Source organism: Balaenoptera physalus, assembly GCF_965194825.1.
Source record: "Balaenoptera physalus genome assembly, chromosome: 2".
Taxonomy (NCBI): Eukaryota; Metazoa; Chordata; class Mammalia; order Artiodactyla; family Balaenopteridae; genus Balaenoptera; species Balaenoptera physalus.
The window spans coordinates 54,558,082-54,571,814 of NC_138883.1; the positions used below are offsets into that span (position 1 = coordinate 54,558,082).

Below are 13,733 nucleotides of genomic sequence, written 5' to 3' on the forward strand. Positions count from 1 at the left end.
TTGTCATTCAGAATGCCTAGGAAATAACCCAAAATTACTTAGCATACAAAGAACCAGGAAAATTTCAACTCTTATGGAAAAAATAATCAACAGATGCAAATGCTGGGATGACACAGATGTTTTAATTATCTGACAAGATTCTGAAGCAGGTATATAAAAATGCTTCAGGAACTAAAAGCAAACATTCTTGAACAGAAATTTATAATGTCTCAGCAAGAAATAGAAAATGTAAATAAGGATCAAATGGAAATTTTTTTTTAATTAATTAATTAATTTATTTATTTATTTTTGGCTGTGTTGGGTCTTCGTTTCTGTGCGAGGGCTTTCTCCAGTTGCAGCGAGTGGGGGCCACTCTTCATCGCGGTGTGCAGGCCTCTCACTATCGCGGCCTCTCTTGTTGCGGAGCACAGGCTCCAGATGCACAGGCTCAGTAGCTGTGGCTCACGGGCTTAGTCGCTCCGCGGCATGTGGGATCCTCCCAGACCAGGGCTCGAACCCATGTCCCCTGCATTGGCAGGCAGATTCCCAACCACTGTGCTACCAGGGAAGTCCCTCAAATGGAAATTTTAGAACTGAAAAATAAGATAATCAAAATTAAAAACTCATTGGATAGGCTCAATAGCAGAATGAGACGAGATGAGAGAGGAAAGAGGCAGTCAGTATTAGGAATGGAGGAATAGGAAGACAGATGGCAACTCTGGGTAAATACAGTAGACTTCTCTTGAGTTCTTATAAATGTTTAGCAGTTTAAGGCAAATATTGCATTGCATGATGGAGTTCTTCAGTATTTATAAATGTGATACAGAAGACAAATGAGGAAGAGGCTTATATGATGGTAAGATTTTACTTGAAGCAGTAAGATACTGATTCTAAGTTGACTGTTCAGTATGTATATAGTAAACCCCAGAGCAGCCACTAAAAAACTACACAGATATCTTCGAACATATAATAGATAAATTAAAATACTAAAAAAGGCAGAAAAAGGAAATAGAAAACAGGAGGAAGAAGGAAAAACAATTACATTAATTATGTTAATAATCTAAATGCACCATTTAAAAGACAGATTGTTAGAATGAATTTAAAAACATGATCCCACTGTGTTGTATAAAGGAAACTCACTTCAAATAGGACATAGGGAAGTTAAAAGTGAAAGGATAGATACATACCATGCAAACTCAATAGATAACTGGAGTGGCTATACTAATACTAATCAAAGATTTCAGTATGAAGAAAATATCGAGGATAAAGAAGGACATTACAAAACGATAGAAGTGCCATTTCACCAGGAAGACTTAACAATCCTAAATGTGTATGCACCTGAGAACAAAACCTCAAAATACACGAATCAAAATCTGACAGAACTAAAAGGAAAGTACTGAACTGAAAAGAGTCAAATCCACAATTATAGTTGGAGACTTCAGTGTTCTTCTCTTGGTAATTGATGGCAGTAGTAGACAGATAATTAGTAAGGGTATACAAGAACTGAACAACACCATCAACCAAATGTGCTAGCTGACATTTTGGAATAGTGTACCCAACAGGGAAAAAACACATTATTTCTAAGGACAGGTGGATCATTCACTAAGAAAGAACATTTACTAGGTCATAAAACAAATCTTAATGAATTGACTATAACTGAAGTTATATAAAGGGTGTTCTCTGGCCATAATTGAATTAAACTACAAGTCAGTAAAAGAAAACAAAAAATTCCAAGTGGTTGAAAAATAACACACCTATAAATAATCCATGGGTCAAAGAGGAAGTTTCAAGGGAAAATATTCTGAACTAAACAACAAAGAAAATATATCAAAATTTGCAGTGTGAGCCCAGAAGTTCATAAACAACGTTACAGTTTGGTTTTACGTAGCTCATTTCTCTGCCTGATTTTCATGATACTTTCTTCATAAATGAAATTGTGGTATGATCTTATAGTGAATGGACTACTGAGTAATAAAAAGGAAGAACTATTGATACTTGTAACCACCTGAATGAATTTCAGAGGTATTATGCTGAGTGAAAAATGCTAGCCCAAAAGGTTACATACTATATGATTCCAATTATATTATGTTCTGGAGAAGACAAAACTAAAAAGAAAGAAAATGGATCAGGGATTTCCAGTGGTTATAGTGGTGGACCACAGAGGGGTAGCACTGGGAGTTTTTTTCGGTCTGATGGAACTGTTCCATCTGTTCTGTTATATATCTGTTAAGATTCATAGAACCATACCCAAAAAGACAATTTTACTTAAAATGTTTAAAAAGTGCCTAGACTGCATACTATTAAAATATTCAGGTATGGCAGGTTTGGGTTTGGGTTATGCTTCTCTAGTTTTTTACAGCTTTGACCTGCAGCCATTTCTTTGAAATTTACTGTACTATAAATATGAACTATTTATCATTCCCTAACCATATGTAGTTCTTCCTTGTCTTCATTTCTTTGCCAATATTGTGGCCTCATTTTCACCTGTTACATTTTTATCCATCCTTCAAATTTTATCTCACATGTCACCTCCTCCCTGTAACATTTCCTTGTTATCACCTATTCCTACTTTCCACTCAGTTAGATGTAATGCCTCTTTCTTACAAACAACATAAAGCAATTCTAATGCTGACTTCAAAGCAAAATAATCACATGAGGAGCTTTTGGAAAATGCAAAGGATTGCTGCCCCAGACCTACTGTATTGAAATCTTCAGGGATAGAGTCTATGAATCTGTTTGCTTATTTTACTTGCTTGCTTGCATTTTGCTATAAGCTCCTTAAGTGATTCTTGTTTGCAGCCCACTGTTTTGTAACCCCATCATGCTTATAACCTCATAGGTAGATACTTAGCAAATAATCCCTGTAAGAAGTTTATGACAGTATTAGGGAAATCTGACTTAGTTTAGGCAGATACTAGAACTTAGATTTGAAGGTTAAATAAGTATTTAAGCCAAAGATTCATGATAAGTACGTTTTAAATTGAAACAGTATATGTAAAAGTAGAAAATAAGAGAGCATATTTAAAAATACTAAAGGCCAAAATGACTGGCATACAGAAAGTGAGGGAAGAGCAGTAGAGGATGAGAATAGACAGGCAAGGAAGAACATAGGTCATATTTCGGTTTTTATGCTTAAAAATGATGAAGTGATTTTTAAGTAGGACTGCAGTGATATGATTACATTTGCCTTTTTAAATTATCTGGGATTAACTAGAGGAGATGTGTTCATTACAGACTAATTTCTTATTAAGTGCATTAAGTATTTTTATTATGACAAAATAGTCCTTTTAGGCAATCATAGACTTGCATGTTAGCTATGTACACAGATAGGGAAGCTTGAGACCCCTCCCTATAGTTCTCCACTTTAGAACACATGTGGAATGATTAGTTATGCAAGAGTAGAACATTTGTTAAGTGTTCAATGCCCATAAGTATTTGTTCTCCTTTTATGCATCGAGTGAGTGGTATTCTGTAGTTAGATCATATCTATTCACAAAAGTTGATTCTTAAATTTTCAGGAATTTTACAAATTAAATGTTTCAGAATCATTATTAAAAATTAAATTATATAAACTAAAGGTTAAATAAATTTATTAGAAACAAACTAAAACTCTAAACTCATCACTTCCTAATTATTTTACTATATTTTATTATCTGTGCCCTTGAGGTTCTTTACATCTGTCATATCTGTGTAGTGGAAATTCTATATAATGATGTGCTGTTGCACATTTCTTACTCCATGTTGGTAACTTGAAATCAGCCACAATAGGAGTATTTACAATATGGAAATTGACAAACACTACAAATCAGGGCTTTTTAACCCCAGAGAACTAGTTGTTAAAAATTTACCAGCATAACACTGCATAGGTTAATTGGTGAGTTAAATAGATCTTTTCTGGCAGAACTATCAGCCTAACCACAATATATAAAATCTCTTGGAGGGGGAGGGCAGTAGTATGTATACCAGGTTCTAAATACAGTAAGTCTTCTACATCCGAACCTTCAAGTTGTGAACTTTCGAAGATGCGAACATGTGTTCACATGTCCAGTCACATAAGTTAGTTCACATGTCTGGTGTATACTGTCACATGTGTGCATCCTTTACAAGTAGTTGTGCTTTTGTGTGCTTTACTGTACAGTACTGTATCGAGTACAGTAGTACAGTATCTTTATTTCAAGCCCAGGATGTCCGGAAGCAAGCATAAAAGCAGTGGTGATGTAGCTGGTACTACTGCTTTTCAAGGTACTTTAGCGTAAGAGTAAAAATGTTTTCTTTATTTTTTGTGTTTGTTTTTTATGTATTATTTGTGTGAAAAGTATTATAAGCCTATTACAGTACAGTACTATATAGCCAATTGTGTTAGTTGGATACCTAGGCTAACTTTGTTGGACTTACCAACAAATTAGACTTAAAAATGCAGTCTTGGAACGGAACTCGTTCATATGTAGGGGACTAACTGTAATCATTTGCAGTGAGATTTTAGAATGTAACTTGTTTGCTAAATTGGGGAACTATCTTATATTGACTTAGTTTTTTTCTATTTCAATTTTCATTTCCCTCAATTAAGTATTATATCTAAAATACTGTGTTCTATAAATTATAATAGAATGAAAGCAAGCGTAACACTTTTTAATAAGAGTTTGTAACACGGAATATATAGAAACTAGGAGCTTGTCTTCCAATATAGTTAGCACCAGTAAGATTTGTGCAGCAGTATAGAAAAGTTAGTCATGCTAGAGTCCCCCCAGAAATCTAATCACTGATTAGTTGGACTTAGGAAAAAATGTTGAAAGATTGGGCATGGTTTTTCAGGTTTAATAGACTACAACAAAATAGAAGGCATCTACTAGATATGTACACTTACGTCTTTGTATTTTAAGCATTAGAGTAAGTTATTAAGTGGAGAGAATACTATCTTCTTCCTAAATAGTTATCTAGAATGATTTTGATAAAATTCCTTCAGCTCAGTAATTCTCCTTGATTTAGTGGTATGCCTTCAGAAGGTTATTTTTTTACTGAGTTGAATTTCTTGTTCTTTAACTGTTTTTGGTCTTCCATAGTGCTTTTGCATCTCTTCCAAAGCACAAACCTGGTTTCTGGTCAGAGGTGGCTATGGCTGTAGGTTCTCGATCTGCTGATGAATGCCAGAGGAAATACATGGAAGATCCCCGAGGAAAAAGATCTCAGAAACATGTCACCAAGAAAAAGCCAGTCAACCCCAAAGGTAACCTTCGTAAGAAATAGTTTTTTCCTAGTTCTCAGTATCGATCTCTTTTTTTTGAATTTTATTTTATTTATTTTTTTATACAGCAGGTTATTATTAGTCATCCATTTTATACACATCAGTGTATACATGTCAATCCCAATCTCCCAATTCATCACACCACCACCCCCACCCGCCACTGCTTTCCCCCCTTGGTGTCCGTACGTTTGTTCTCTACATCTGTGTCTCAATTTCTGCCCTGCACACTGGTTCATCTGTACCATTTTTCTAAGTTCCACATATATGTGTTAATATGCAATATTTGTTTTTCTCTTTCTGACTTACTTCACTCTGTATGACAGTCTCTAGATCCATCCACGTCTCTACAAATGACCCAATTTCGTTCCTTTTTATGGCTGAGTAATATCCATTGTATATATGTACCACATCTTCTTTAATCATTCGTCTGTCGAGGGGCATTTAGGTTGTTTCCATGACCTGGCTATTGTAAATAGTGCTGCAGTGAACATTGGGGTGCATGTGTCTTTTTGAATTATGGTTTCCTCTGGGTATATGCCCAGTAGTGGGATTGCTGGGTCATGTGGTAATTCTATTTTTAGTTTTTTAAGGAACCTCCATACTGTTCTCCATAGTGGCTGTGTCAATTTACATTCCCACCAGCAGTGCAATAGGGTTCCCTTTTCTCCACACCCTCTCCAGCATTTGTTTGTAGATTTTGTGAGGAGGCCCATTCTGACTGGTGTGAGGTAATACCTCATTGTAGTTTTGATTTGCATTTCTCTAATAATTAGTGATGTTGAGCAGCTTTTCATGTGCTTCTTGGCCATCTGTATGTCCTCTTTGGAGAAATGTCTGTTTAGGTCTTCTGCCCATTTTTTGATTGGGTTGTTTGTTTTTTAATATTGAGCTGCATGAGCTGTTTATGTATTTTGGAGATTAATCCTTTGTCCGTTGATTCATTTGCAAATATATTTCCCATTCTGAGGGTTCTCTTTTCGTCTTCTTTGTAGTTTCCTTTACTTAGCAAAAGCTTTTAAGTTTTATTACGTCCCGTTTGTTTATTTTTGTTTTTATTTCCGTTACTCTAGGAGGTGGATCAAAAAACATCTTGCTGTGATTTATGTCAAAGAGTGTTCTTCCTATGTTTTCCTCTAAGAGTTTCATACTGTCTAGTCTTACATTTAGGTCTCTAATCTATTTTGAGTTTTTTTTGTGTGTATGGTGTTAGGTAGTGTTCTAATTTCATTCTTTTACATGTAGCTGTCCAGTTTTCCCAGCACCACTTATTAAAGAGGCTGTCTTTTCTCCATTGTATATCTTTGCCTCCTTTGTCATAGATTAGTTGACCATAGGTGCATGGGTTTATCTCTGTGCTTTCTATCCTGTTCCATTGATCTGTATTTCTGTTTTTATGCCCCTACTGTATTGTCTTGATTACTGTAGCTTTGTAGTATAGTCTGAAGTCAGGGACTCTGATTCCTCCAGCTCCGTTTTTTTCCCTCAAGGCTGCTTCGGCTATTGGGGGTCTTTTGTGTCTCCATACAAATTTTAAGATTTTTTGTTGTAGTTCTGTGGAAAATGCCATTGGTAATTTGATAGGCATTGCATTGAATCTGTAGATTGCTTTGGGTAGTATAGTCATTTTCACAATATTGATTCTTCCAATCCAAGAACATGGTATATCTCTCCATATGTTTGTATCATCTTTAATTTCTTTCATCAGTGTCTTATACTTTTCTGCATACAGGTCTTTTGTCTCCCTAACTAGGTTTATTCCTTGGTATTTTATTCTTTTTGTTGCAATAGTAATGGGAGTGTTTCCTTAATTTCTCTTTCAGATTTTTCATCATTAGTGTATGGGAATGCAAGAGATTTCTGTGCATTAATTTTGTATCCTGCAACTTTACCAAATTCATTGATTAGCTCTAGTAGTTTTCTGGTGGCATCTTTAGGATTCTCTAGGTATAGTATCATGTCATCTTCAAACAATGACCGTTTTACTTCTTGTTTTCCAATTTGGATTCCTTTTATTTCTTTTTCTTCTCTGATTGCCATGGCTAGGACTTCCAAAACTATGTTGAATAATAGTGGCGAGAGTGGACATCCTTGTCTCGTTCCTGATCTTAGAGGAAATGCTTGCAGTTTTTCACCATTGAGAATGATGTTTGCTGTGGGTTTGTCATATATGGCCTTTATTATGTTGAGGTAGTTTCCCTCTATGCCCACTTTCTGGAGAGTTTTTATCATAAATAGGTGTTGAATTTTGTCAAAAGCTTTTTTTCTGCATCTAATGAGGTCATACGGTTTTTATTCTTCAATTTGTTAATATGGTATATCACATTGATTGATTTGCGTATATTGAAGAATCCTTGCATCCCTGGGGTAAATCCCACTTGATCGTGGTGTATGATCCTTTTAATGTGTTGTTGGATTCTGTTTGCTAGTATTTTGTTGAGGATTTTTGCATCTATATTCATCAGTGATATTGGTCTGTAATTTTCTTTTTTTGTAGTATCTTTGTCTGGTTTTGGTATCAGGGTGATGGTGGCCTCATAGAATGAGTTTTGGAGTGTTCCTCCCTCTGCAATTTTTTGGAAGAGTTTGAGAAGGATGGGTGTTAGCTCTTCTCTAAATGTTTGATAGAATTCACCTGTGAAGCCATCTGGTCCTGGACTTCTGTTTGTTGGAAGATTTTTAATCACAGTTTCAATTTCATTACTTGTGATTGGTGTGTTCTTATTTTCTATTTCTTCCTGGTTTAGTCTTAGAAGGTTATACCTTTCTAAGAATTTGTCCATTTCTTCCAGGTTGTCCATTTTATTGGCATAGAGTTGCTTGTCGTAGTCTCTTAGGATGCTTTATATTTCTGTGGTGTCTGTTGTAACTTCTCCTTTTTCATTTCTAATTTTATTGATTTGAGTCCTCTCCCTCTTTTTCTTGATGAAAAATGGTTAATGGCTAATGGTTTATCAATTTTGTTTATCTTCTCAAAGAACCAGCTTTTAGTTTTATTGATCATTGCTATTATTTTCTTTGTTTCTATTTCATTTATTTCTGCTCTGATCTTTATGATTTCTTTCCTTCTGCTAACTTTGGGTTTTGTTTGTTCTTCTTTCTCTAGTTCCTTTAGGTGTAAGGTTAGATTGTTTATTTGAGATTTTTCTTGTTTCTTCAGGTAGGCTTGTATAGCTATAAACTTCCTTCTTAGAACTGCTTTTGCTGCATCCCATAGGTGTTGGATCATCGTGTTTTCATTATCATTTGTCTCTAGGTATTTTTTGATTTCCTCTTTGATTTCTTCAGTGATCTCTTGGTTATTTAGTACCGTATTGTTTAGCCTCCATGTGTTTGTGCTTTTCACCTTTTTTTCCCTGTAATTCATTTCTAATCTCATACCGTTGTGGTCAGAAAAGATGCTTGATATGATTTCAATTTTCTTAAATTTACTGAGGCTTGATTTGTGACCCAAGATGTGATCTATCCTGGAGAATGTTCCGTGCGCACTTGAGAAGAAAGTGTAATCTGTTGTTTATGGATGGAATGTCCAATAAATATCAATTAAATCTATCTGGTCTATTGTGTCATTTAAAGCTTCTGTTTCCTTATTTATTTTCATTTTAGATGATCTGTCCATTGGTGTAAGTGAGGTGTTAAAGTCCCCCACTATTATTGTGTTACTGTCGATTTCCTCTTTTAAAGCTGTTAGCAGTTGCCTTATGTATTGAGGCACTCCTATGTTGGGTGCATATATATTTATAATTGTTATATCTTCTTCTTGGATTGATCCCTTGATGATTATGTAGTGTCCTTCCTTGTCTCTTGTAACATTCTTTGTTTTAAAGTCTATTTTGTCTGATATGAGTATTGCTACTCCAGCTTTCTTTTGATTTCCATTTGCATGGAATATCTTTTTCCATCCCCTCACTTTCAGTCTGAATGTGTCCCTTGGTCTGAAGTGGGTCTCTTGTAGACAGCATATAGATGGGTCTTGGTTTTGAATCCATTCAGCAAGCTTGTGTCTTTTGGTTGGAGCATTTAATCCATTCACGTTTAAGGTAATTATCGATATGTATGTTCCTATGACCATTTTCTTAATTGTTTTGGGTTTGTTTTTGTAGGTCCTTTTCTTCTCTTGTGTTTCCCACTTAGAGAAGTTCCTTTAGCATTTGTTGTAGAGCTGGTTTGGTGGTGCTGAATTCTTTTAGCTTTTGCTTGTCTGTAAAGTTTTTGATTTCTCCATCGAATCTGAATGAGATCCCTGCCGGGTAGAGTAATCTTGGGTTGTAGGTTCTTCCCTTTCATCACTTTAATTTAAGTATATCATGCCACTCCCTTCTGGCTTGTAGAGTTTCTGCTGCGAAATCAGCTGTTAACCTTATGGGAGTTCCGTTGTATGTTATTTGTCACTTTTCCCTTGCTGATTTCAATAATTTTTCTTTGTCTTAAATTTTTGCCAATTTGATTACTCTGTGTTTCAGTGTGTTTCTCCTTGGGTTTATCCTGTATGGGACTCTCTGCCCTTCCTGGACTTGGGTGGCTATTTCTTTTCCCATGTTAGGGAAGTTTTCGACTATAATCTCTTCAAATATTTTCTCGGGTCCTTTCTCTCTTCTCCTTCTGGGACCCCTATAATGCAAATGTTGTGTTTAATGTTGTCCCAGAGGTCTCTTAGGCTGTCTTCATTTCTTTTCATTCTTTTTTCTTTATTCTGTTCCACAGCAGTGAATTCCACCATTCTGTCTGCCAGGTCACTTATCTGTTTTTCTGCCTCAGTTATTCTGCTATTGATTCCTTCTAGTGTATTTTTCATTTCAGTTATTGTGTTGTTCATCTCTGTTTGTTTGTTCTTTAATTCTTCTAGATCTTTGTTAAACATTTCTTGCATCTTCTCGATCTTTGCCTCCATTCTTTTTCCGAGGTCCTGGATCATCTTCACTATCGTTTTTCTGAATTCTTTTTCTGGAAGGTTGCCTATCTCCACTTCATTTAGTTGTTTTTCTAAGGTTTTATCTTGTTCCTTCATCTGGTACATAGCCCTCTGCCTTTTCATCTTGTCTATCTTTCTGTGAATGTGGTTTTTGTTCTACAGGCTGTAGGATTGTAGTTCTTCTTGCTTCTGCTGTCTGCCCTCTGGCGGATGAGGCTATCTAAAAGGCTTGTGCAAGTTTCCTGATCAGTACTGATTTCTGATCACTCATTAGATGTATTTTCTATTTATCAATGTGTTTTATTATAGGTATTTTTTGTTTTTGTTTTTAAAATTTTAAAGCTAGGAAGAACTCCAAGGATCATTTGTTTAATTTTTAAGTCTAACCTAGCTACTTACTTACATCAATAGTAGCCTTAGCAGACTTGTGCTTTGAGTTTTTTCTAGGAAATCTGCAGTTGGATCCAGAGATTTCAATAACTGGATTATTGTTCTAAGGGTCTAAGTTAATTTGAGGCCACTTGGGTAGGGCCCCCTAGTAATTCATAAGAAAACGCAGAATAAATTTAGTTTTTATAGTTCCCAGGAGTACACACTCCTGGCCAGGGTTTCTGCCAGAGAAGTCCTGTACCAGGCTTTAGGGAATATTCAGTATCCCTGTCCTAATTCAATAAGGTTTATATTTTAGCAAAATCAATAAGTTAGGTAGTCAGCAAGAGAAGTGTGAGAGGTAACCTCTCTCACAGGTAAAGAACCTTTTCAACCTCACGCTACCTAATCCTAATGTAATTTCTTCCTGAGTAGTCTTGTAATCTAATCACATTGTGCAGATCCCAGTGTAGAAAGAATCATTTGTTGTATCAGAGGCTTGGAAATATTAACAACAGAGGCTGAGTTTATTTAATGTGAATACACAATTCAGAATTTACAAAGGCTTTTCACTTTATAGAGCAGTTACTATAAATGACTAAATCCTTATCAAAATGTTTTGCTGACTCTTAAGGCAAGATCAGTGATTCTGATAAGAAGCAGACTATTAAGATAACTGCCAAAGTGGGAACTCTTAAAAGGAAGCAGCAGATGAGGGATTTTCTGGAACAGTTGCCAAAGGATGACCATGATGATTTTTTCAGTACAACACCTTTGCAGCATCAAAGAGTACTGGTAAGCGTCTTAAATGTATGAAATCATTGTTTTCTTTATATTGACTTTTGTATCTTTCATTTTATGTATGGTTAGTGTTCATCCCTAATATTTAGGCCAAGGATTGATAGCCCTCACTGATATGCCACAGTATAGTATAGTAAAGTATAGTATAGTATAAGAAGCATTCTGATGCCATTCTCATCAGTGGCCAGAGTCTCCCCTTCAGTGGGGTTCAGAAGTAATGGTTGTAGAACCAAATAGAAAATCCAGAGATAGACCAAACATATATATTTAAAATTCATATGCAGTGAGGCAAACTTAAAAACGGGGGTGATAAGAAAAGATTATTACCTACTGCATAGTAAATTGGGAGGAGGGATTAAGTGACAGCATAAGATTGACAGATTTGAATGTATACAAGAATTTTTGTAGTATGAAAAATCACAAAACTAAAAACTTCAGTGACTGGGATAAAATATTTGCAACAGATAAAGACAATAATATGTATAATATGAAGAACTCATTCAGATGTTACTGGAATAATAAAAAGTATCAAGCTCACAGGAAAAAAGCAGGCAAGAAAAAATTCAAAAGGCTGAATGAACACTTAGGGTCATTTTAACTAGCTATCAAAGGAAAACAAAGTAAATTATATGTATACCTTCTAAATTACAGAATCTTTTAAAAAAATAAGTTAAAATATTCACTAACAAAAAGCAGTAGGCATGTTGATATAGTCATATGTCAGTGTATACATAATTTAATCTTACCTTTTGGAAAGCATTATGGCAATATATGAGAGCCATAAAGATTATATCTATTCATGGGAGTTTATCCTAAGAAATTCAAAAGAAGGCAAAAATCTTCACAAAGATACTCCTTGTACGTTTATCTTCACAGCAAAAAACTGGAAACAATCTATATATCCAGTAAGGATGTACTTCATAAACACAGTTAAATATAGTGCAAATATTAAGTGCAAATCTGAGACTTTCTAGACTCTAAATATAAATGTTAAGAATATTAAGATTAAAGTAATGCAAAAATGGATGGATATAGACAACTGGACTTTTAAGCATAAAAACTGAGATTTGTTTTAGTGAGCTACACTTCAGGGTAATTTTTTTCATCTACCCATTTCACAATGTTGTTAAATCATCTCCAATTTTAAAAGGCTACACAGTGCTTTAAGAATTTAGTAATAACATCATTATCTGGGCTCTCTTTTTGCCTACACAGGTTATGAAGGGAAGTATTTTAAGGGAGCCATCTGAGACTCTTACTCTGTTCTCTGCACAAAAACCATGGTCCTTTAGGCATTGTACCCTTTATATTATCCTCCCATCATTTCAGGTTCTATATATGTTTTGGCCTAAATGCAACAGTAGCAACATTTTAAAAGCAACAGAAATAGAAAGCAGTGAATTAGTTCATTTTCTGTGGCAGAAGTCCACTTTTTCTAAGGTTTTAATATAAAGGTAAGTAAAATCTTAATTAAGGATTGAATTGCTGTTTATTGGAAATACATGCACACAAAAAGTTTAATACTGCTTGAGTGTCTATTTAGTACCAAGCATAATAGTAAATCAATTACAGTTTCGTTTTGTTCTGTCTACACAGAGGTCAGCATACTTGGTGCATAGGCCAAATCTGGCATATCATCTTTTTTTGTAAATAATATTTTATTGTAACACAGACATGTTAGCTATGGCTGCTTTCCTGCTTCAACAGCAGAGTTGAGTAGTTGGAATAGAGACTGTATGGACCACAAAACCTAAAATATTTTCTATCTGACTCTTTACAGAAAACATTTGCTGATCCCAGTCTACACAGTGCTAGAAATGTGTGTCCATTATCTCTGTTTTACACAACAGAAACTAAGTTTTTTAGAGGCCAAGTCTCTGTTCTCTACCTACTAATATTTTTAGTTACTCAGTTGTGAAATTATAAGACAGAAAACAACTTATCATCCCCCCAAAAAAACAATTTGTGATAATGAGGAATTCCGTTTTTAGGAGTGCCTGTCAGTAATACATATTTGCTTTCTAGTTACCAAGTTTCCGGGACAGTCAAGAAGAGGATGATGTTCTGCCAAATATGGACAGAAATCCAACAACTCCATCATCGGTAATCTTTCCACTGGCAAAAACTCCTCAGTGTCAGCATGTCAGTCCTGGCATGCTAGCCTCTATAAATAGGTAAGTATTTGTGCATATGATACTGTAATTCGCTGCATCAACTTTTAACATTCCATGAGTTGAAGAGAGTAGATGTCAGTAATGAAAGGAGTCATCATTATTTTTAAAAAATCATGAAAGAATAGTTCCTAGAAGTCAAGGATGGACAGTTTCCACAAGGAGGGGTGTTATTCAATAGGGTCAGTACACAAGTGACACTTTACATTAGGATAAATTCCAAATGGGTCAAAGTTTTGCCTGTAAAGAATTAAACTATAAA

At 35.1% G+C, this 13,733-nt stretch overlaps 2 protein-coding genes across 5 annotated transcripts in view; one reads left to right on the forward strand and one right to left on the reverse strand.

The window, feature by feature from the left end:
* MIS18BP1 (MIS18 binding protein 1) overlaps positions 1-13,733 on the forward strand; it is a 64,324-nt gene that overhangs the window by 37,698 nt on the left and 12,893 nt on the right. For all 3 annotated transcript variants that reach the window (XM_082452079.1, XM_082452078.1, XM_082452080.1), the window contains 3 exons: positions 5,040-5,203; positions 11,134-11,294; positions 13,326-13,474. In XM_082452079.1, the coding sequence (XP_082308205.1) occupies positions 5,040-5,203; positions 11,134-11,294; positions 13,326-13,474 (474 nt within the window). The remainder of the gene's footprint in view (positions 1-5,039; positions 5,204-11,133; positions 11,295-13,325; positions 13,475-13,733) is intronic.
* FANCM (FA complementation group M) overlaps positions 1-13,733 on the reverse strand; it is an 87,656-nt gene that overhangs the window by 5,080 nt on the left and 68,843 nt on the right. The gene's annotated exons all lie outside the window — the stretch shown is intronic.